The sequence below is a fragment of the Homarus americanus genome, unplaced genomic scaffold, assembly GCF_018991925.1.
Source record: "Homarus americanus isolate GMGI-L3 unplaced genomic scaffold, GMGI_Hamer_2.0 scaffold36970, whole genome shotgun sequence".
Classification (NCBI taxonomy): domain Eukaryota; kingdom Metazoa; phylum Arthropoda; class Malacostraca; order Decapoda; family Nephropidae; genus Homarus; species Homarus americanus.
Genome location: NW_024740094.1, coordinates 5,627,484 through 5,650,008, shown reverse-complemented (window position 1 = coordinate 5,650,008; position 22,525 = coordinate 5,627,484). Strand labels below are relative to the sequence as shown.

The window sequence follows — 22,525 nt, the reverse complement described above, 5'->3', positions numbered from 1 at the left end:
CACACACCATACTAAAAGAAACGTAAAAGAAATAAATGACCTTAGTGCAAAGGTGGAGTGCACATGTACTAATTTGATTACGGTACTAAAATTGTTATGTCTAATGCGAATTACAACATGTTTATATTCAAATAAATCAGTATCTTACAAGGATCCCAGCTATGTTAATTATATTCTCATAGGTCATATCACTGGCATTTTAAAATGAGAGAAGCTTAGTAGGACTGTTAAATAAACACAGAGACCTTCGCCTCAAACTTATCACCTCAACCCCCCCAGCCAGGCTTTTAGGCTTACAGTTTTTATCTTATATAATATCTCAGACTAAAGTTAGGAGATTATAATTTGCATTGCTGGAATCCTTGCAAGACAGCCAATAATTTGAATATAAACGTCATATATTTTGCTCAAGAGATAAAAATTGTTGTACATTAGTGTACAGTACTGTAGTACATTTTATAAAAAAGATTTTCAACTGTATTTTTGGGTAGATTTACATAGATTTCTTCATTTATTTTCATCCATTTACATGCACACACCATACTAAAAGAAATGTAATTGAAATAAATGACCTTAGTGCAAAGCTGGAGTGCACATGTACTAATTTGATTACGGTACTAAAATTGTTTTGTCTAGTGCAAATTATAGCATGTTTATATTCAAATTAATCAGTATGTTACAAGAATCCCAGCAATGTTAATTATATTCACCCAGGTCTTTTCACTGGCTTTTTATAAGAGAGAAGCTTGTCACCTAAGAACTGATAATTATACATGCGTTAGACCTGGGCCTGTGCCAACTGTCAAACGTACTACCTCCCCTCCCCCCACGCCCCCTCACTCGCTCCCACCCTCTCTCTCCCCCATCTGCTCGGCGTTGCTGGAATCCTTGTAAAACAGTGAATAATTTTAATATAAACGTCATGTATTTTGCACAAGAGATAAAAATTAATCACCTGTATCACATTACAGTAGCGATTTAAGAGTAAAAGTGTATATGTACGTATATAGTATTCCACATACACGTAAGTAGAAATAAAAAGTTTATGTGATGATCGGACAACGTCCATTTCGGATAACGTCACGTTTCCAAGAACGTATCTAGAACGTTAACTGGCGCATGACTGGATATATATATATATATATATATATATATATATATATATATATATATATATATATATATATATATATATATATATATATATATATATATACTGTACTTCATTTTTAGTCCATATAACACGCGGACTTTGAACATATGATAAACGACCTCACCAGCCAGGACTCGAACCCTCGACCTACTGTGTGGGACCAGGGAATGCTACCGACCATGCCACAAAGACACTAAAAGCAGTTCTAGACTATGTTATATTTCACACAAAGCCTGTTCATCGAGCTGATGGCGCCGTGAACCTCTCATTGGGAACTGCCCGTGCCATTTATGTGGATGTCAGTAGCATTTTACCCAATCCAGCTGGTATGAAACACGAAGTACCATATATACTACATTTTTAGTCCATATAACACGCGGACTTTGAACATATAATCAACGACCTCACCAGCCAGGACTCAAACCCTCGACCTACTGTGTGGGACCAATAGGTGGATAGTGAGATATGGTTAACAGTACTGTAGGTGGATAGTGAGATGTGGTTAACAGTACTGTAGGCGGATAGTGAGATATGGTTAACAGTACTGTAGGTGGATAGTGAGATGTGGTTAACAGTGCTGTAGGTGGATAGTGACACATGGTTAACAGTACTGTAGGTGGATAGTGAGATGTGGTTAACAGTACTGTAGGTGGATAGTGAGATGTGGTTAACAGCACTGAAGGTGGATAGTGAGATGTGGTTAATGGTACTGAAGGTGGATAGTGAGATGTGGTTAATAGTACTGTAGGTGGATAGTGAGATGTGGTTAACAGTACTGTAGGTGGATAGTGAGATGTGGTTAACAGTACTGTAGGTGGATAGTGGGATATGGTTAACAGTACTGTAGGTGGATAGTGAGATGTGGTTAACAGTACTGTAGGTGGATAGTGAGATGTGGTTAACAGTACTGTAGGTGGATAGTGAGATGTGGTTAACAGTACTGTAGGTGGATAGTGAGATGTGGTTAACAGTGCTGTAGGTGGATAGTGAGATGTGGTTAACAGTACTGTAGGTGGATAGTGAGATGTGGTTAACAGTACTGTAGGTGGATAGTGAGATGTGGTTAACAGTACTGTAGGTGGATAGTGAGATGTGGTTTACAGTACTGTAGGCGGATAGTGAGATGTGGTTAACAGTGCTGTAGGTGGATAGTGAGATGTGGTTAACAGTACTGTAGGTGGATAGTGAGATGTGGTTAACAGTACTGTAGGTGGATAGTGAGATGTGGTTTACAGTACTGTAGGCGGATAGTGAGATGTGGTTTACAGTACTGTAGGCGGATAGTGAGATGTGGTTAGTATTTTGGGAGTTCAAAAAGTATGTCTTGGATCTAACAAAGATAAACTACAGTGTAGTGTATGTTGTCATGACTTATTAACTTTGTGCATACTGTTCAGTATTGCTACTACACTGTACTAAATGTATTTTATATTAAGTACGAATATCTGTGCTTAATATTATGAATATTGGTGCCAATTACTATTAATTGTTTTTTGGCATGTAAAGTATGGTCTAGCAGCACAAAGTTCAAAATGTTTTAACTGGGTTTTTGTATATACTGTATCGGTGGTACTATACTGTACATGTACTTTCATCTTCCCTTGCGTACTGTTTAGATTAATACTACTACTTATGGAATCTTACTCAGTTGTACTCCTCTTATGTACAGTATTAAGAGTTTATTTATTTTTGTGCAGCCACTGCGTTTCTTTCAATTCTAAGTAGTTTTAGATAAAATTGAAATTCTGTATATTAAATGGATTGTTTCTCTGCAGGTGATGGAGATGTTTGTGGGCAGCAGCAGCTTAAATTCAAAGCAGCTCCAAGCATTACTGGTTACCAGCCTAGCAGCTAGCAGTGTTCCTCCCCGGCAACTTTTAAGACTTGTCTCCGGCAGCTTGGATTGCCTCTTGGCAGCTTGGAACATTACACTGCCACTTGCTCGCAGACACTGGCTCACAGACACACACAGCAGTGTGTCCCCCGCTTGCTTGTTCTGGATTAATGGAAGGCATTGTTTATGCTCTGGAGGTAGAAGATGAATAGTGTGGTAGATGATGTTGAACAAAAAGTTTTGTTTTGTGTGACAATGTGATGCCTTATTGACCACAATGGCAGTGAGGGAACGCCGAAACTGACACAGGAAATGGTGCCGTAATTGTGATGACAAGATGTAGATCCATATTATTAAGTTCTGTGAAAAGTAATAATACATCTGTACATTATGTGACACAGTGAGAGTGCAGTGTATAAAATGAATCATTTGATAAACTTTTCAAACAGTTGATTGAAGTTAGTGAAAAATTGGTCTTGAGTTTAGTAGTACAAATACAAAAAAATATGTAAGGGAATTAAAACTGCTGAGACAATTTAAGTGGGGTGATGAAGAAGGCGGAATTAATGAACGTGAGCCCGGCTGCCTGCATTGGTCGGGGCTCTATTGGTAGATCCCAGACTGGAGGCAGTGGCCATGTGCCACTGCAAGACCACAATCCAGACTTTCCTACCACAACCTCCAGTGGTGCCTCTCACAATGTGAATGTGCTTAATAATAATGTGGAGGTCAATGGTCTTACCAATGGATCAGTTATTTGCAACAACAACATTAATAATAATGACAGAAATAAAACAAGAAAGAAAAGTACAGAAACTAAAAATAGAGAACAGGGAACTGTGGGTTATGTCAGTGAGAGAGTTCGTGCATTAAGTGTCAGCAATCGGCCCAAGACACACTCGGCCCATAGGTTTGGCCCGGCAGACCTGAGAGCATCGTACAATGAGAGACTAAGATCTGGCCCAGCCAGTCTACAGCCACTGGGTCGAGGCTCTGGAGTGCGTTCTGGTCAGGATGTAGGGGGAGGGTTTGTCTACATGAGAGGGATGGGTGGATTGTACAGAAGCAATTCATCTCTAGATTTAGACCATGATGTTGAGGAACAGCCTCCTGCATCCCCACTTAGGAGGGAATATGGTTCTCATGGCTCCATCAATGTTGCTTCAGCCCCACCGGAAACATTATATTCCATTTTACGTGGACTTAAGCCTATTGAACCAATAAAGTGTGCCTCCACATCAAGTGATAATGTGGCAGGATCTCTGGCCAGTGAGGCAGAAGCCACATCTCCTAAAGTTCGTTCAAAATTTCAAAAACTGTGGGATAAAGATAAGCCTTCTATATTTAAGAAATTACGTTCAAGTAAAAGCACAGAAACCAAAGCTGACAGTAAGTTGGACATTAATTCAGAATCAAGTGCCCCAACTGGTATGACCAAATCGTGTAAATCCGGTGAACAAAATGGGGATGCAGACAGTCGCAGTGAGGAGCCACCAAATTCTGTACCCACCAGACGTTCTGCTTTTGCACATTATGACTGTCGGTCCTTAGCCACACAGTTTAATATGGGACACATGCGACTACTGCTGACTGAAAGAGCAAATACTACCACAGGAGCATCTGCAGCAGCAATGGCCGGTTCAGCACCAAGTGGTGTTCACCATGACAGCACAGAGGACTTACAGCATGATGAACACGACCCAGGAGATGGACGAAGCAATCAACTAATTAATAGGTAACGTCATTCTTATGATTATATACAATTTAACACTGTACTGTATGTGGGTTTTGGTATTGTTGATGGATTTCTTGATGACTTACGATTGATACTATCCAAGTTTGATTTAGAGAAATTTAAAATTTTATGTAAAGATTTAAAACACTATCAAATTAAATAAGTGTACATTGTATTTAAAATACTCAACTAATGTGATGAACAAACATGACATGACATAAGCCTTTGTCTTTGTCCAGTAAGGAAGGAATGATAGCCATTAATGTTCTTTATAAGAGAATATATGTGTAAAATGGGATCACCTGTAGATTAAACATCCATGCTTATTTCACCTTAAAGATTAACCACCCCAACACTATTTGGGAGGTAAGGTAAGGTTGGTGTAAGGATGATTAATATTCTGGTGAAATAAGCTGGGGTGTCTAATATTTAGGGGATCCATAAAAATGTTTCTTGAGATTTAGTATGTGCACAGTATCAGCTTTAGTGTTATTACCAATACCCAATGAAGTGCTTATATACAGTACTAACATGTCTGTCTGTATAGGATCATGTGTTTGTGAAGTCAATACTTTCCAACAAATTCTAGAATTATGTTAAACTTGGTACATTACTAATGATGTACTGTACTGTATACTTTATATAAAGAGAGAGGGAGAGAGAGAGAGAGAGAGAGAGACCTCGCTTTACGCGGTCCCACTTTACGCGTTTCCACGTTTACGTGGTACCCTGCCGAAACCGGAATGCTCACTTTCCGCGGTGTGTGTACCCTTTTACGCAGAGAGCGGCGCGAGCAGGATGCGCACAAGGTCGCCCAGTCATCAAAACATTACCGAGTTCTTCACCCGCCACCCACCACAGCCGGCCCCAGTCAGTGATAGTGATAATGATAGTGAGGATATGGACTTTGAGGGGTTTGACAAAGAGGCCCTGCAAGCCTCTGTGGTGGATAGTGATACAATTGATACAAGTTATACAGGTGAGGGCCAATAATCTGCCCTCTGCCTCGGAACCAACCCCCCATCCCCATGTGCCCAGCCATCTTTTCTACTAATGTAAGTGTTAAAAAACATAATATTATTGATATTTCTCTTAATTATTAATTGTTTGTGCATACCATCATAAAATTAAGAAGTTATTTTTACTACAACGTAGGTATTGTGTCTGAAAAAGTGGAGTTTGGGGGTCGGCCCGGTCTCTATTTCAATTAATCCCATTTGTTATGTTGTTCACTTTACGCGGGCCTCCGTGGGTTGAATTAACCGCGTAAAGTGAGGGTTCACTGTATATATATATATATATATATATATATATATATATATATATATATATATATATATATATATATATATATATATATATATATATATATATATATATATATATATATATATATATATAATGTTTATATATATATAATGTTTATATATATATACAGTTAACCCTCACTTTACACGGTTAATGTAACCCGCAGGGTCCCGCATAAAGTGAGAAACGCGTAAAGTGAATAACATAACATATGGGATTAATTGAAATAGAGTCCGGGCCGACCCCCAAACTCCACTTTTTGACAACACACAACTATGTTGTAGTAAAAATTTTATCTTAACTTTATGATGGTATGAAAAAACAAGTAATATAGAAGAGGTTAGGTTAGGAAAAATAAAGGTTAACATAGGAAAAATAAAGGTTATGTTAGAAAAACTAAAAGTTATGTGGAACACTTACGTTAGTAGGAGAGATGGGTCGGCATTTGGGGATGGAGGCTGGTTCCGAGGCAGAGGGCAAATTACTGGCCCTCAGGTGAATCACCATTACTAGGTGAATCACCATCACTGTCACTTACAGTTGTCAGGGCTTCCCTGACAAATTCCTCAAAGTCATCTTCACTGTCACTATCACTGGCTTGGGCTGGCTGTGGTGGGTTGCGGGCGAAGAACTCGGTTATGCTTTTTTGATGGCTGGTGTTTATGTTGTCTTGATACACCGTGATGTACGGCTCCATAGCCTGCACCAGCCGGGTATGGAAGACTTCATAGCGGTCATCGTCATTGTCGTGGGAAAGGAAGGACTTCATTTTCTCTGCACACTCCATGGCACCCTTAATATCACTATGAGTTAAACTGTGTTCTTCGGAGAATGACGCACCTTCTTCCTCCTCTTCACTGACGTGATCTTCCAACATCTCGTCGGCAGTCACTTCAGGATCTCTGATCACCTCCAGGATGTCGTCGTTGGTGGTCTCGGAGAAGCCTGGAACTATAACAGTCTGCGCAGCTTCTCTGGCAAGGTCCACTGCTACTGCAACAGTCTGAACCACACCAGTCACAGATTGACTCCTCCTCTCACCTGGTATTCCATGCAACACATGTCTCCATGCGTGACGAATTGTAGCAATAGACAGCTGATCCCATGACTCCACCAAGAAGTCCACAGCTTTCTTGATGTTAAATACTCTCCAGAATTGTTTGAACAGTATTTTTTGCTGTGCCAACTGTTGATCCTCATCTTCTTCGCTCTTGCTATCGGTGGTGGTGTCACTCAGGTTACGCAACTCTTCCCTGGTGTTGGTGTAGTCGTTCAGGAGTTTGAATTTTTTTGTTGAGAATGCAGCTTTTACATTACAGATTAACTCTTGGTCCATGGGCTGTAATATAGACGTAGTGTTGGGAGGAAGGAAGACCACTTTTACGTTGGGGTGACGATCTAACAGTAGGGGCGAGTGTCCTGGTGCGTTGTCCAGCAGCAACAAAATATTGAATGGCACATTCTGTCGCTCACAGAATTTCTTTACATCGGGAACAAAACAGTCATCAAACCAGGAGAGGGACAGTGTAGAGAACATCCACGCCTTACGTGCGGTCAGCCAGTGGACATTTAGCTTGGTCATGTCCATGGTTTTGTAGGCATGCGGCTTGCGTGCTGTGTGGATCACTGATAACTTGAGCTTACAGGTACCGGAGGCATTGGTGGTAAACAGGACGGTGATGCGTTCCTTCTGCATCTTCCGGCCCCGAATCCTGCTGGCATTCTTTACAACGAAGGACTTGGAAGGTAGCTTTTTCCAGAAAAGACCAGATTCGTCCATGTTAAACACCTGATCGTCACTGTACTGTCCTTCCTCCATAATCTCACGTAAAAACGGAGGAAATTCCCTAGCCGCAGCACGGTCAGCACTCGCTTCTTCACCACCAATGTTTATATTGGTGATCTTGTTCCGGATCTTAAACCTCTGTAACCACCCAGAGGAAGCATTAAAGGGTTTGGGCTCTGTAATTCCCATCTTTCGTGCCACTGCCATGTACAGTTCACGTGCGTAGTCCTTAACAGAGCGCGTGTCGACCGCCATGTTCCGTCGCGCCTGACGCACCAAGTACCTCACAAGTAATTTTTCTGTCTTCTGTCTTGAGAAGCACCTGGTTGTGAAAATACTTGATCATAGAAGCACCTGTAGACTTTGTGATCTTCATGTGCTCCTTTATCTTGGCTGCATCCTTCTTTATTGTTCGAATCGTAGATTCATTCACACCATGCTGGCGCGCCAAATCAACCTGCCTTGTTCCTTTCTCCAACTCTTGGATGATGGTATACTTCACCTCGTAGCTTAAGGAACGTCGTGTCTTCTTTGGCTTAGTGCCGCTGGGTCCAGGTAAGGAAAGGTTTCTCTCTGGGGGTGGTGGTCCGGCGGAAGCCATTTTACTGAACAATGGATGCACGATTACACGGTGTGGCCTTGAGGGATGAAACTGCCGCGGCTAGGTCAAGCGTCGTCTTTCCTCCCTCCCTCCCTCCCTCCCCCGGGTGGACACGTCATAATACCTTAAGCCAATTACAGCTAGCAGCAGAGGGGGGTAGGGATGCATGGCCAATCACAGTCCGATATGTCATATGACGTCAGTGATAACGCAACAAAGACACACACACTGCGCAACCTTACCGCGCGGCTTGCCCAAGCGGAAGAAGGACGAGGGAGAGGCGAGGAGCACAGGCAGGCAGGCGGGTGGGGCGAATCTAAAAATAATCTGCCCTCTGCCTCGGAACCAACCCCCCATCCCCGTGTGCCCAGCCATCTTTTCTACTAATGTAAGTGTTAAAAAACCTAACATTATTGATATTTCTCTTAATTATTAATTGTGTGTGCATACCATCATAAAATTCAGATGTTATTTTTACCACAACGTAGGTATTGTGTCTGAAAAAGTGGAGTTTGGGAGTCGGCCCAGTCTCTATTTCAATTAATCCCATATGTTCTGTTATTCCATTTAATCGTTTCTTGTTTTACGCATTACTCCGCGGGTTCAATTGACCGCGTAAATCGGGGACCACTGTACTTAATTTGCCTTATTTCTATATTGTCACAATGATGAATGATGCAATGGACACATTCTACCTGTGTACACAATAAGTACTAGTTAAACTTACGTGTTGAAAGTCTAGAGAGAAACCAGGTTAGGTGTTGCTTTTAACATATGGGTAGCTATAATGCCAGCCCGATCTCCTGGCCTACCCTGGCTGGTCGTCGAGGGCTGAGTCAGGTGATTATGATTATACATAAACAAGCTCCCCTTACACACTCCAACCTCCTCTGGGCCTCTCATCTCCACCATCTCAACACTACATACTGTATACGGGCAGGCACACCCAATAAACATGACATGACTTACAGCCTAGGTATAGTCTCGTTTTACGCGGTCAATTAAACCCATGGAGGTCCGCGTATAATGCGAAACGTGTAAACGAAATAACAGAACATATGGGATTAATTGAAATAGAGACTGGGCTGACCGCCAGACTACCCTTATTCCTACACAATACCTACGTTGTAGTAAAAATAACATCTTAATTTTATGATGGTATGCATACACAATTAATATTTAAGAGAAATATCAATAACATCAGGTTTTTTAAAACTTACGTTAGTAGAAGAGATGGCTGGGCACATGGGGATGGGGGGTTGGTTCCGAGGCAGAGGGCAGATTATTGACCCTCACCTGTATCACTTGTATGACTATCCACCACAGAGGCTAGCAGGGCCTCCTTGTCAAACCCCTCAAAGTCCATATCCTCACTATCACTGACTTGGGGTGGCTGTGGTGGGTGGCGGGTGAAGAACTCGGTAATGTTTTGTTGACTGGGCAAGGAAGGTTAAATAGACCAATCACAGCTCGCGGCGGAAGGGATGCGTGGGTGGTAAGGATGCGTGGCCCAATCACAGTCCAAAACGTCATTTGACGTCAGCGGTGACGTAAGAGCAACCTACCGCGCAGCTTGTCCGCGCCGCTTCCCGCGTAAATTCGGGAATGTACCGCGTAACTAATAATTGGCGCACCTGGACAGGTGCCGCGTAAATGACCAACCGCGTTTAAAAAATCCCTGTAAACCGAGACTATACTGTATATTGATGTTTAATCAAGCATTATGAGGTACCGTTTTATAATATCCCTTAAAAGGCGTCCGCTTTCTCCTATCTGTATTGATTGGTGCATAACTGTTGCTATTTCTACCAATGGTACAGTACTTGCCATAAGTTTACATTTGTAAGTTGGTCACAGGTATGGTGTTAAGTTTCATAATGTGTGAGAGGTGTCATCATAACTAGGGGATCACTTGATCTCCAGTCACAGAAGGATAATGAAACATGATCAAGACAATTTTGATACTCATTGTGATATTGATGAGAACCATAAATTTTTTATGAAATTTTCCAGTTGCCCATTCTTCCGTAATGAGCTTGGCGGCGAAGGGGAACGTGTGGTCAGCCTCAGCAGGGATTGGGGATGTGGAGCAAGACCAAGTACCCCAACCCTTGCACTGGGTCTCCACCGACCTGTGGCAGCAACTACTCTTGGTCTTTTAGAACCCCCTGTTGGACAGTCTCACTGGCGGATGACACTCTGTCCATATGTCAGAAGCCCTCTTACCATTGAAGCAGTAGACCAAGGAGCAACTTACTACCGAAGCTATTTCTGTGGGCAAGGTTTGTTGCATATTGTTGTTATAAATTTTCAAGCTTATTCACTCTAACCTTTTAATATAAAATATTTATTATTTCACTCTGTCTGAAGACAATATTCGATACAGGAAACCTGTGACACAACCCTTTTCATATTTTCTTTTTCTTTTTAATTTTTCTATGTTCATTATAAAGTCGTAGATGGTAAAGAATGACATGCTTAACCCTGAAGCCCCGGGTCAGGGTGCCGCTGGCAGTACCCCCCACCCGGGGGTAAACCTAGAAAAGTCTATTTTTCTAAAAAAAATAATTTTTAGCCTTTTTAAATGATAAAACAATAAAAAATAAGTAAGAAAAACTAGATATTGATCCTCTAAAAACTTCCCTGGCAGCGCGGATGGAGGGAGATGTAATAGCTCTTTTGGCATTACATTACTTGTTTTAAATAAGTTCTGGAACTCTTAAGTGGCTGGGCTGAAGAAACAATTTGCTGGTTTTTCTTTATTGTAGAAAATTATAGTTTCACAGGTACTTAATTCGGTTGAGAGTATGGGCCAATTGCAAGGTCACCGTTGTGTACACCACACTGTGGTATCCCGGCGGTCGTAATACAATGGAAGAAAAATTGTGTGATTTTTCAAGAAGGGCCATGGTGGTACCCGACCGTCGTTTGTTGTTACTACGTCATCTTAGTGTAGTCAGGTGTACCAACTGGTGGAAGACTGGGAGGTTGGTATGCTTGCACCCTCAAAACAATGTCAGTGGCACGAAACGTTTACTCTTGCTACACGATTTACGAGCATGAAAAACTTGAATCCCAAGCTAAGATGCACCTCATTTTCCTATTTTCTTGGATTATAAGCCAATTCTGGGAATGAAATATTATCACTTACAGTGAATTTAGGTAATTAAAGCCTGTGACAACCATAAAAACATTGGAATAGAGTGTAATATATGTTCCTTTCTTTTTTATCCTTATTAAATCTAACAATAAAGTAATAAGTTTGTCATGAACTTGAGGTTGGGTGAGTGTAAATAAAGAGAACTCTGGCCTGTTCTGTGGATGAAGTCAGTAGAATATAACAAATTACAGTACAGGTTGATAACCCTTTATCCGAAATTCCGAAAACCGAAATGCCTCTGGCCCCAAGGATTTCGGATAAAGGATTGTCAACCTGTATTAGGTGCAGCGTATTATAATTTTGCTATGACAGTGATGAACTCACTGTACAGATGAATTGGGATAAAATCTTGAAAAAAATATCACCATAACTGTTAGTTTTCTATCAAACAGGAAATTATCTTTGTACCAAAAATTTTTACGTTCATATTATACAAGTATAAAGGCCAGTTATCTACAAGATAAGAAACCTTGAGATACTGTTTCCAACTTGTCCCCGCCTGATTATAGTAATGCAATAAATACCCTAAGGAAGATAGCAAGACATGAACACTTTCCCAATGTCAGGAGTAAAAATGTATACAATATGTTAATGACATGGACTGAACCAGCAGTTGGATAAAAGTATCTGCTGTTTAAATGGTCTTTTATTTGGAAAAATATTCCATGTAAATACTGTATATGGATCCTCACCAGAGTCTTCATATACTGTAGTTAGTGTGCAGACATTTGTTAATAAGGCAAATACTCACAACTATAATGGAAAGGAAGACATGTTAGGTTTGGTTAGATTAGGTTCATCTTGTGAGCAAATGTCATGGAACCCATATACAGTAGGTATATTCATGAAATTCTACCAATTAATCAGAGTAAAAATTTTAAACATAAAACAAGATGATCATTAAATGGTTTTAAAATATCTATCAATACAGTCTGCAATGTTAATTGCAAATTATTTATGCATTTTTTAATGTTTAATATAAACTGTGATAATAATAAGGATAAGAATACAATGATAATGCTTATGTCAGAATATAGCCTTTATTAAAAACAGGATATGTTATAATATATGGATGATCAACAGTAAAGTATTTTAACGGAAAAATCATCCACAAATTTCACAAATATATTATTACATAATATCCATGTACTGTACATATGCAGTGTAAAAATTAAAAAAATTAATTAAGGCATATGTTATGATTTCTCCAAGGCATATTTACTGAAAATTCCAGAAACTGCATTTTTTTTGTGGTCTATGAATAATTTGGGAATTTTACGGAAAGTCTCCAAATTTTCTGTTCCGAGTCTGGGAACCAATTCCGAGGTTAGGTAGCAAATTCCAGAATTTTCCCAGGAACCGGAAAAATTCCCCACCAATCATGATACCAAGATTTATTTCTTCAGTATTGGTGAAAGGTGAATAGTTAGCTGTATCTCCACCTGTAAGTGAAAATAAAGTCATTACTGTAATATTGTGTTAGTTAAATTTGCAAATTCTGAAGCATCTTTATTTATGAGGGTTAATATTTATAAGTTTTCATTACCTACATATTATGGGTAATTTTGTCTATTAAAAAAAAATCAATGGAAACTCAGATTTGTTTGGTTTGATATGCAACACACACTCATAAAATGTATCTTTTTTTTCTAATGTAGATTTTTATGGTGATTCCAAAACTGTGATCCTTTTTTTTTTTTTAGAAATTCATAGAAAAGAATAATATAAGCCCTTTAAAATTTTAATGTTTTACATCAAAATGTTAACCTAACCTACCTAACTTAACCTAACTGGAAAACATCGGTCAACTTAAAATCCAAAAATTCCCTGGATAACCGAAAAGATAATACAGTAATACCCCGCTTAACACGGTTTCGCTTAGCGTGATTTCACATATACGCGGTGCCTCGCCAGAGCTGAACTTTCACTTAACGCGGGTTTTTTCCACGTATACGCCCAGAGTGTCCGGCTCGAGAGCTATTTTTAGATTCCCCCCACCTGCCACCCTGCCTGACTGCCTGTTTTAGCTCATAAAATTCATACAAATTACCCGGCCAGAATATAATTTACATTGCTGGAATTCTTACAATATGATGATCATTTTGAATATAAACATCATAGATTTTGCATTAGACATACAAATTTTAGATATAATGTTTACTCTGAGTAAATATGTTATTTTTTGTGCAAAATATATGACATTTGTATTCAAAATATTCCTGGTCTTACAAGGAATCCAGCAATGTCAATTATATTATCCTAACTTTAGTTTGAGGTATTATTTATTACTAAAAAGGTAAATATTCTGGTTTTCCCACACATCTGGTAGGGACGGTTGGTGGGGGGTGGGGGGGAGGGAGGGACCGACCGACCATCTGTTACCGTGTGAAGAATATTTTTTTTTTTTATTAACTGAAGATATTTGTTTTAGCTCATAAAATTCATACAAATTACCCGGTCAGAATATAATTTACATTGCTGGAATTCTTACAATTTGATGATCATTTTGAATATAAACATCATAGATTTTGCATTAGACATACAAATTTTAGATATAATGTTTACTCTGAGTAAATATGTTATTTTTTGTGCAAAATATATGACATTTGTATTCAAAATATTCCTGGTCTTACAAGGAATCCAGCAATGTCAATTATATTATCCTAACTTTAGTTTGAGGTATTATTTATTACTAAAAAGGTAAATATTCTGGTTTTCCCACACATCTGGTGGGACGGTTGGTGGGGGGTGGGGGGAGGGAGGGACCGACCGACCATCTGTTACCGTGTGAAGAATATTTTTTTTTTTTATTAACTGAAGATATTTGTTTTAGCTCATAAAATTCATACAAATTACCGGGTCAGAATATAATTTACATTGCTGGAATTCTTATAATTTGATGATCATTTTGAATATAAACATCATAGATTTTGCATTAGACATACAAATTTTAGATGAAATGTTTACTCTGAGTAAATATGTTATCTTTTGTGCAAAATATATGACATTTATATTCAGAATATTCCTGGTCTTACAAGGAATCCAGCAATGTCAATTATATTATCCTAACTTTAATCTGAGGTATCATTTAATACAAAATGTTAAAATTTAGTTTTTTCACCCAACATCTCTTGAGGGGAGGATTGGTGGGGGGGAGGGTTGGGACGGACTGCGCGGTTGGAAGAGGGGGGAGGCAAGGTGGGGTACTTTGATTGACAGATAGTGTCGTGAAGAATATTTTTTTTTTATTAACTGAAAATATTTGTTTTACCTCATAAAATTCAGACAAATTACCCGGCCAGAATATAATTTACATTGATGGAATTCTTATAATTTGGTGATCATTTTGAATATAAACATCATAGATTTTGCATTAGACATACAAATTTTAGATATAATGTTTACTCTGAGTAAATATGTTATCTTTTGTGCAAAATATATGACATTTATATTCAAAATATTCCTGGTCTTACAAGGAATCCAGCAATGTCAATTGTATTATCCTAACTTTAGTTTGAGGTATTATTTATTAAAATTTAGTGGTTTTTCCCCCCAAAATTTCTCAAGAGAGGGAAGAGCCAGCAGTGTAGTGTGAGAAGAATGGGAGGGAGTTGAGTCCATTATTTGAATGGACATTAACTTGGCGACTGTATTTCTCTATTTCTCTTAAGTATTAATTGTGTGCATGTACCATCATAAAATTAAGATGTTATTTTTACTAGAACATAGGTATTGTGTCGGAAAAAGTGGAGTTTGGGGGTCGGGCCAGTTTCTATTGGAATTAACCCCATATGTTCTGTTGTTCACTTAGCGCGGTTTTCACTTAACACGGTACCCTGTGGGTTTTATTGACCGCGTTAAGCGGGGTACTACTGTACTGTAATATCATCAATTTCATTTATGTGGGAAGACATTACCGTAATTTTCAGCTTGGAAGACGCTGCATCGTGGAAGACGCACCCTGATTTTGGAAATGTAATTCTAGGAAAAAACCGTTTTATACTTACGAACTGACAACAGTGAAACCGTTGCTTGATATACAGCCCTTATGGCACAAGTACACACACCTCTTTGAATATCATAACTTAGAACTGCTTATCAGTCGTCATTTTCATCAATTTAAAAAAAAAAATCTGTATAAGAAGTGGAAATCTTAATACATCACTCATTTTATACACCTGGTCACCTCCGCATCTAGCGGGCTGTAGTGTTTACATTCTTTCTCTTGTTTTTGTCGGTATGACAACGACAGGAAATATTTTCCAACTTGTGATGCAACAGTTTTTTTAACTGAAAACCATTCGAAAAGCGATTACGGTAACAACTTTTGAACGAAAGAAAGCGAAAGTCATTGTTTTCGTCACGATTTTATCCCACTTTCCACTGTAATACGTACGTCATTTCAGCAAAAATATTACATTTCCGTGAATGTAGTATAGCAAGCACAGTATGAATAGAATACCATTGTAATATAACAGTATTTTAACCACAAACTATTAAAAAAACGAGTAACATCTCTTGAACATCGGAAGGTTAGGTAAAGTCTTTTGTTTTCGTCATGTATTTTATCCTATTTTACATTGAAATACATCACGTTTCAGCAAAACTACTACAGTGGGGTACGCTATCACGAATCTAATTTGTTCTAGAACCTTGTTCGTTATAGCATTCATTCGTTATAGGATTAATCCGTTCCAGGCTCCCAAATACAACCACTTAACACTGAAAAATATAATATAAAAATGTAAAAATTTTAAAAAAAGTGCATAAATATGCATCTAAACCCCTGAAATAAAGAATATCATTAATACTTGTAATAAAAAAACAATAAATTAGTAAAAAAAAAAAAAAAAAATAATAATAATAATAATAATAATAATACTAATAATAATGTTCGTTGTAGGAGTTTCGTTTGTTATAGCATTCTCAATTTTATAGGTAAAACCGTTCGTTATAGGAATATTCGTAGTAGAATCCATTCGTTATAGCATACCCCACTGTATTTATTTCTGAGAATATATTCATTCAGGCACAGTTTAAGTAAAATATACATGTGCTGTAACATTTTTTTAATTGAAAACGATTCGAAAAACACGTACCCTCTAGCCCTGTTCAAGGAGAAGACTGGGAGGAGCTGTTTGGTGCTTAAGACGATGACAAGGAAAATGATTTTGATGGATTTTAATGAAAATATTCAGAAAGACCCTGGCACTGTCAAGGAAAGTGGCTGCTGAAGGCTTCCAGGACATGGCAGAGGACGAGATTAGGGAGCTAATTGAAGAGCACGACACTGAGCTGACCGAGGAGGATCTACAGGAGTTAGTAGACTCAGGCAAGGAAGAGGAAGAGGAAGCGAAAGGGAAAGAGGATGAGGACCAAGAAATAACGTTGGAGAAGTTGGGGGGAGATGACCAGGAATATTGAGGCACTGAAAAACCTGGCCTATAGTATGGACCCCTCCATGGTGCGTGCCCTGAAATTCATGCGAGGGATGGATGACGTTTTTGCTCCATACAAAAACATCATGGAAGAAATGAAAAGAAAGAGACGACAACTCCCCATCACCATGTTCTTTGATCACCGAAGGAGAGATTTAACACCATCAATCACTGGCGGCATGAGGAAGCAGCTGAATCTACCGTCGCCCCCACTTCACCACCCGTTATGGAATTGAGTGACGATGAGCCCGATGACACCCGTCCTGTCGCCGAGGATAGGTACGGTACAGTAAAGTGAAATTTTTATCTCTTTTTTTTTAATAGCTTTTCTTGCCATGTTTATTGTTTGTTAAAATGCACAGCACAGTACAGTTCAGTACTGTACATAGGAAGTGGAGGTGCAGTTATTCACAAAACATTTGTGTTTGTTGTCGGCAGTAGTGACGGTGAGGAGGTGGAGGAGGCAGAGGAGGGAGCGGAGGGAGGGAGTTGGGAGGAGTGGTGACCTTGGACGTGGGAGCAGGGACGAGTGGAGATGCCAGCCAGTACATTACGGGTGTATTAATTGTTTTTATAGCTATTTTTGCATTTTAATATTAAATACTGTACATTACGTTTCAACAAAACTACCATTTATTTCTGAGAACATGGAAATGTAATATTTTTGCTGAAATGATGTACGTATTACAGAGGAAAGTGGGATAAAATTGTGACGAAAGCAATGACTTTCGCTTTCTTTCGTTCAAAAGATGTTACCGTAATCGCTTTTCGAATGGTTTTCAGTTGTGGGATTATAAGGCTAATGATAGGATAGAATATTATTGTAATAGAGTACGAGTACAACAGTTTTTTAACTGAAAACCATTCGAAAAGCGATTACGGTAAAATCTTTTGAATAACGAAAGAAAGCGAAAGTCATTGTTTTCATCATGATTTTATCCCACTTTCCAATGTAATATGTACGTCATTCCAGCAAAAATATTATATTTACATATTTATTTCTGAGAATACGTATATTCATTCAGTCACAGTTAAGGTAAAATATACTTGTGATGTAATATTTTAATGAAAATACGGTATCGTAGTTTTCTTTTGTTTCAAATTTAATTAACAAAGATTGATGTTTCAAATGTAATGAACAAAAATTTATGTACAGTATCTATAAATAAACTTTAATAAATGAATACTTTATGTTTTACATCGTCCTGTGCTACCATACCATGGATTTGGCTACTTTGGGCTTGCTATGATGACGCAAGAGATCTGTCCTGGCAACTGTACCGACACTCACAGCTGGTGGTGCGTTGGTGCATTGTTCCATTGTTTGCTGGTAGTTACTGGTAAATATTTTTCAACCTAACGAAACTATTACCCGTTTAGAGGTCGACCCCCAATTTTTTGCCAAATAATTGGGTCTTAAAAACTCGAACTCCACACAGGTATATACGGTAAATAAGGACATGGGGGGCCAGGGTTTTTTTTTGGGGGGGGGGGCAGCAAAAATACTCGGATTTTTAACATCCACGGGTATCTCTGTTACGTAACCCCCGCGTATGTTAAGGGCCGACTGTACAGTACAGTAGGTTCTCAAATTTTGCGAGTTTTTAATTCAACGTTTTTTATTTGGATGCCAAAAAAACCACTACACTATTTCAAATTTTTACGGCGGAAACTCGAATTTCGACGGGCTTGAGTGTGCAAAATGAACAATACAATTCATTAATAATAAGTATTACCGTATATTAATACATACGAGGAGACGAGACGGCTTTGTTTTCGTTAATGTTTACAAAACCAGTGACTGACTGGTTCTACATATAAAACTGAAGAAAATAAGACACTGGTTGTAGCTGTAGTAAAATTAATATGGTTGTTTTAAGTAATGTTATTTAATGTTAATAAATGGAACAATAGAAGTAGCTAACTATAATGGTAAAGAAAAAAGAGCACGGGGCATGTCATATTACATTAAACCAATCACAGCTAGCGGGGAGGGAGGTAAGGATGCTTGGCCCAATCACAGTCCGATACGTCATATGACGTCACCGATAATGCAACAAAGACATACACTGCGCAACCTACTCGCGCCGCTTACCCAACATGGCGGGATGGTGGGAGGTTTGAATCCAAAAATGGCGCGGCGCGAGATGACCGCCAGCAGCTCTCCTCGTAAAAGAGTAGATGCACCGCGTTGAGTGAACATTCCGGTTGTGGCGGGGTACCGCGTAAACGTAGAAACGCGTAAAAAAAAAACGCGTAAAGCGGGGTATTACTGTAATGATATTTAATGTTAATAAATGGAACAATGGAAGTAGCTAACCATTAATGGTATAGAAAAAGTGAGATCTCGGGGAGTGGTGTGTACCGGTTCTGGGTAATAAGTCGAAAGATACAGGAGCAATGCAAATAATTCTGTATAGTTTGTGTTCGATACTGACAAGAGATATGCACATAAGGGAGATATAGCGCCAACCTGTCTGCTGTTCAACTGTCATAGACGATATATGGCAGTGATACATTAACAGCTTCCATACGCCGCCAGGCACATTAATTAAGCATGTGGGACATGGTAATTACATTGCCACACGCCAGCTAACTAGGCTGAATAAATAATATATATAAAGGAGCACATACATAATATACATAGCATAATATATAATACAGCAACATAATATACATAAACCTCCCTATATGCCATAGCAAAGTCTTGAGCGGACTTTTGATCCGTTCTGAGCGCCGAGGACTTGATCACTGGAAGGGGACTCAACACTGGTGGCGGGGTCAGCAGAAGGCGTTGTTACAGGGCGGAGAAAAACGGGCGTCCTCCACCACCACGACCACTGGTAACAGACCTGGTACTCCAGGATCTATCGAGACCCATGACTACCTACTTTGTCCCAACATAGGGAGGCGTCGGTCCTGAACACGGACTTGGGTGCCGACACTCAACCTGGGGAGAGAACGGCGTGGTCTTAGAAGCGGCGGTACGTCTTGAACACGTTGTGGCTCGGACAATTCACAGTTCCTCTCTGCCACCCTTGGAGAGAAGGATTGAGGTGAGCAACACAAGAACGAAGGAGCGCCCATACGCCAAAGTAGGCCCCAGTTAGGTGTATGGCGGAGTTCAAGAAGACCGGTCGAAGGCCCTGTAGTCAATATTCCCAGAAGGCCACCTGGGATGAGGTGTTGATTTGACAGCAGCCTCAGCGCACGCGACTGCGGCATGCCGGACTCCATCAGTCAACGAACACAGCAAAGTCCCGGCGAACTGCGACAGGAACGCCACGCCACGAAGTAGTGGCGAACTTGCTGATGGTGGCGGCAGACGCCGTCATTACCGCACTTGATGACAACCGCCAACCAGAGAGACGGCCGACGATAACGGAAGGCCTCTGACACAGAGAAAGTCGCCCACACCGACCAAAGGGGCGGGGGTTGTCGTCACTCATAAAGGGTTCCGCTGCTGGCTGGGTTGTAATACTTGGCGGCCACACCGGACAGCATTGATGTTGTGGCCGGAAACGAACACCGCCGCTTGCGCCTCAGCTCCACGGTGACTGTCGAAGGCGAGCCAAGGCGTGGGGGACGGATGCAGCAGGCACACCAAGGAGAGACAGATAGGGGTAGGAGCAGGGTAGTTGCTGCTCCTCAGCCACCCTGTTGGTTTTACCGAGAATCGGTGTTAGAGTCCTGGGAGATGGCCAATCGCAATGTCTGTAGGACAGCAAAGGAGTCGGGACACCAATCCAGCCACCACCCCAGTGAACCTGGAAGCGAGCCATCTGTGAACCATCTGCCGTGACGTAGAGGTCCTTGGGAGGCGGTCCTAGATCGCTTGGAGAGAGCCCCAAGCATTGCAAATGCTGGGGACCGATGACTGTAGCATCAGTGCCGGTGTCGGGCAACATCTGAAGACGGGATGACACACTGCCGTAGGTCACGATGACACTGATGTACTGGGGGACTTTGGTCCTGGGACGCGAGGAGTACACCCTCCTAATATGGGTCGGGCTTTGTCCAGGGTCGTCGTGCCTCTGATTTGGCGACTGTGGGCGGCCCTCACTTGTAGAAGGGCGCTGAAGCTTCCGCCGACGCTGTCCCTTGGGTTTGTTGGTAGGGCAACACTTGTCATAGTGGCCCAGACGACCGCACACATTGCACTGGACGCGTTTAGCTGGGCACCGCACTGTGAGCGACCAGTGGCCCTTACGGTCACAACTGTTGCAGGTAGACTCAGCAGCTGGACACACCTGTGTTCCGTGCTGCTTACCACAGTTGTTACAAAATGAACCGGGCGTGGACGTGGTGGGCGAAGGCGTAGGAGCAGACTTCTTGTCCTTCTTGTACCGGGACACAGTGCGTACAGCTGTAGGGGGAGCTCGGATGGCAGAGGTGGCACACCTGGCAGCCTCATAGGAGCGACATATCGTCAACACATCCTGAGGAGAAGAGGAAGAGTCGAGGGAGGTGAGGCGTTGGACAAGTTCCTCGTCCTTAACACCCATCAGGATCACCTGCTTCAACTGGGTCTCCTCGCACTGCTGGTGGTGGCCTAGGCATATATCTACCTCTTCCGAGGCTCTCTTGAGTCGCACATAAAAGGCGTCAAAAGTCTCACCCTCCATCTGTTTGCAGCTAAACAATTCCCTCCTGCGCAGAGCTTCATTCTGCTGTCCTTTGATGTGCCGTTGTAGAATGTCCAGTACCTCCCCTACAGACAGCGAAGAGGTTGGGGGTACCTGCAACCTATGTTCTAAGACATGCTGAATTTCCAAGGACAGGCACATACGCAGCTGGATGAGTTGTTTAGGCTGTGACAAACTCTGGAGATCCACCATCGTAGAATAATCAGTCCACCGTCGCCTCCATTCACGAAAAGTCTGGAAATTCACATCAGGCTTCAAGATTGGCGGTGTTTGAGCAGCTGCTTTAGGTGGGGCTGGGGGGCGTGAAGGAAGCATTGATGAGGTATCTGAACCAGTCTGTACCGAGGCAGTGTTAGAGCCAGGGGCTTGGTTAACAGTGAGGCGAGATATCAAAGCTTCAAACCGTGCAATGTCTTCCAATCTCCGTTGGTGGTCTCTCTCTGCCTCTGCTTGCCTTCTGTGTTCATCCGCCACACGTCTGTTAGCTTCATCCTCGCGCCTTTCATCCCTCATAAACTTCATTAAAGCAATTATCTCTGGAGACAACGCTGAATATCGAGGTGAAGGGCTGCGCGATGTTGTGGGAGCTGGAGCGTCGTGGTCAGCCTCGTCATCCATCTCTGCGGGGCTATCATCCGACTGACTCATCCGGGCGCTGGCTCCAGGGCTACGTATGGCACGAGACATAACTACTTCAACTGTGTACTGTGTCTTAAATCAGTGTTGACCGGTCAGCCCGTCGTATCAACAAGATTTCAGACAAAAAATTTAATTAAATACACAGATAAGTAGATTATATATATAAAATATATATAAGGCAATCGCCGATGTCAGTGAGTGTGTGTGTGCCGGGCGGGCTAGAGC

The 22,525-nt window shown here is 40.9% G+C and overlaps 1 protein-coding gene across 1 annotated transcript in view; it reads left to right on the top strand.

The window, feature by feature from the left end:
• Window positions 1-22,525, top strand: part of LOC121875091 (signal-induced proliferation-associated 1-like protein 1) — a 206,041-nt gene that overhangs the window by 19,527 nt on the left and 163,989 nt on the right. Inside the window, exons 2-3 of the mRNA XM_042379436.1 lie at window positions 2,929-4,722; window positions 10,431-10,699. Coding sequence (XP_042235370.1) covers window positions 3,536-4,722; window positions 10,431-10,699 — 1,456 coding nt within the window. The 5' untranslated portion in view covers window positions 2,929-3,535. The remainder of the gene's footprint in view (window positions 1-2,928; window positions 4,723-10,430; window positions 10,700-22,525) is intronic.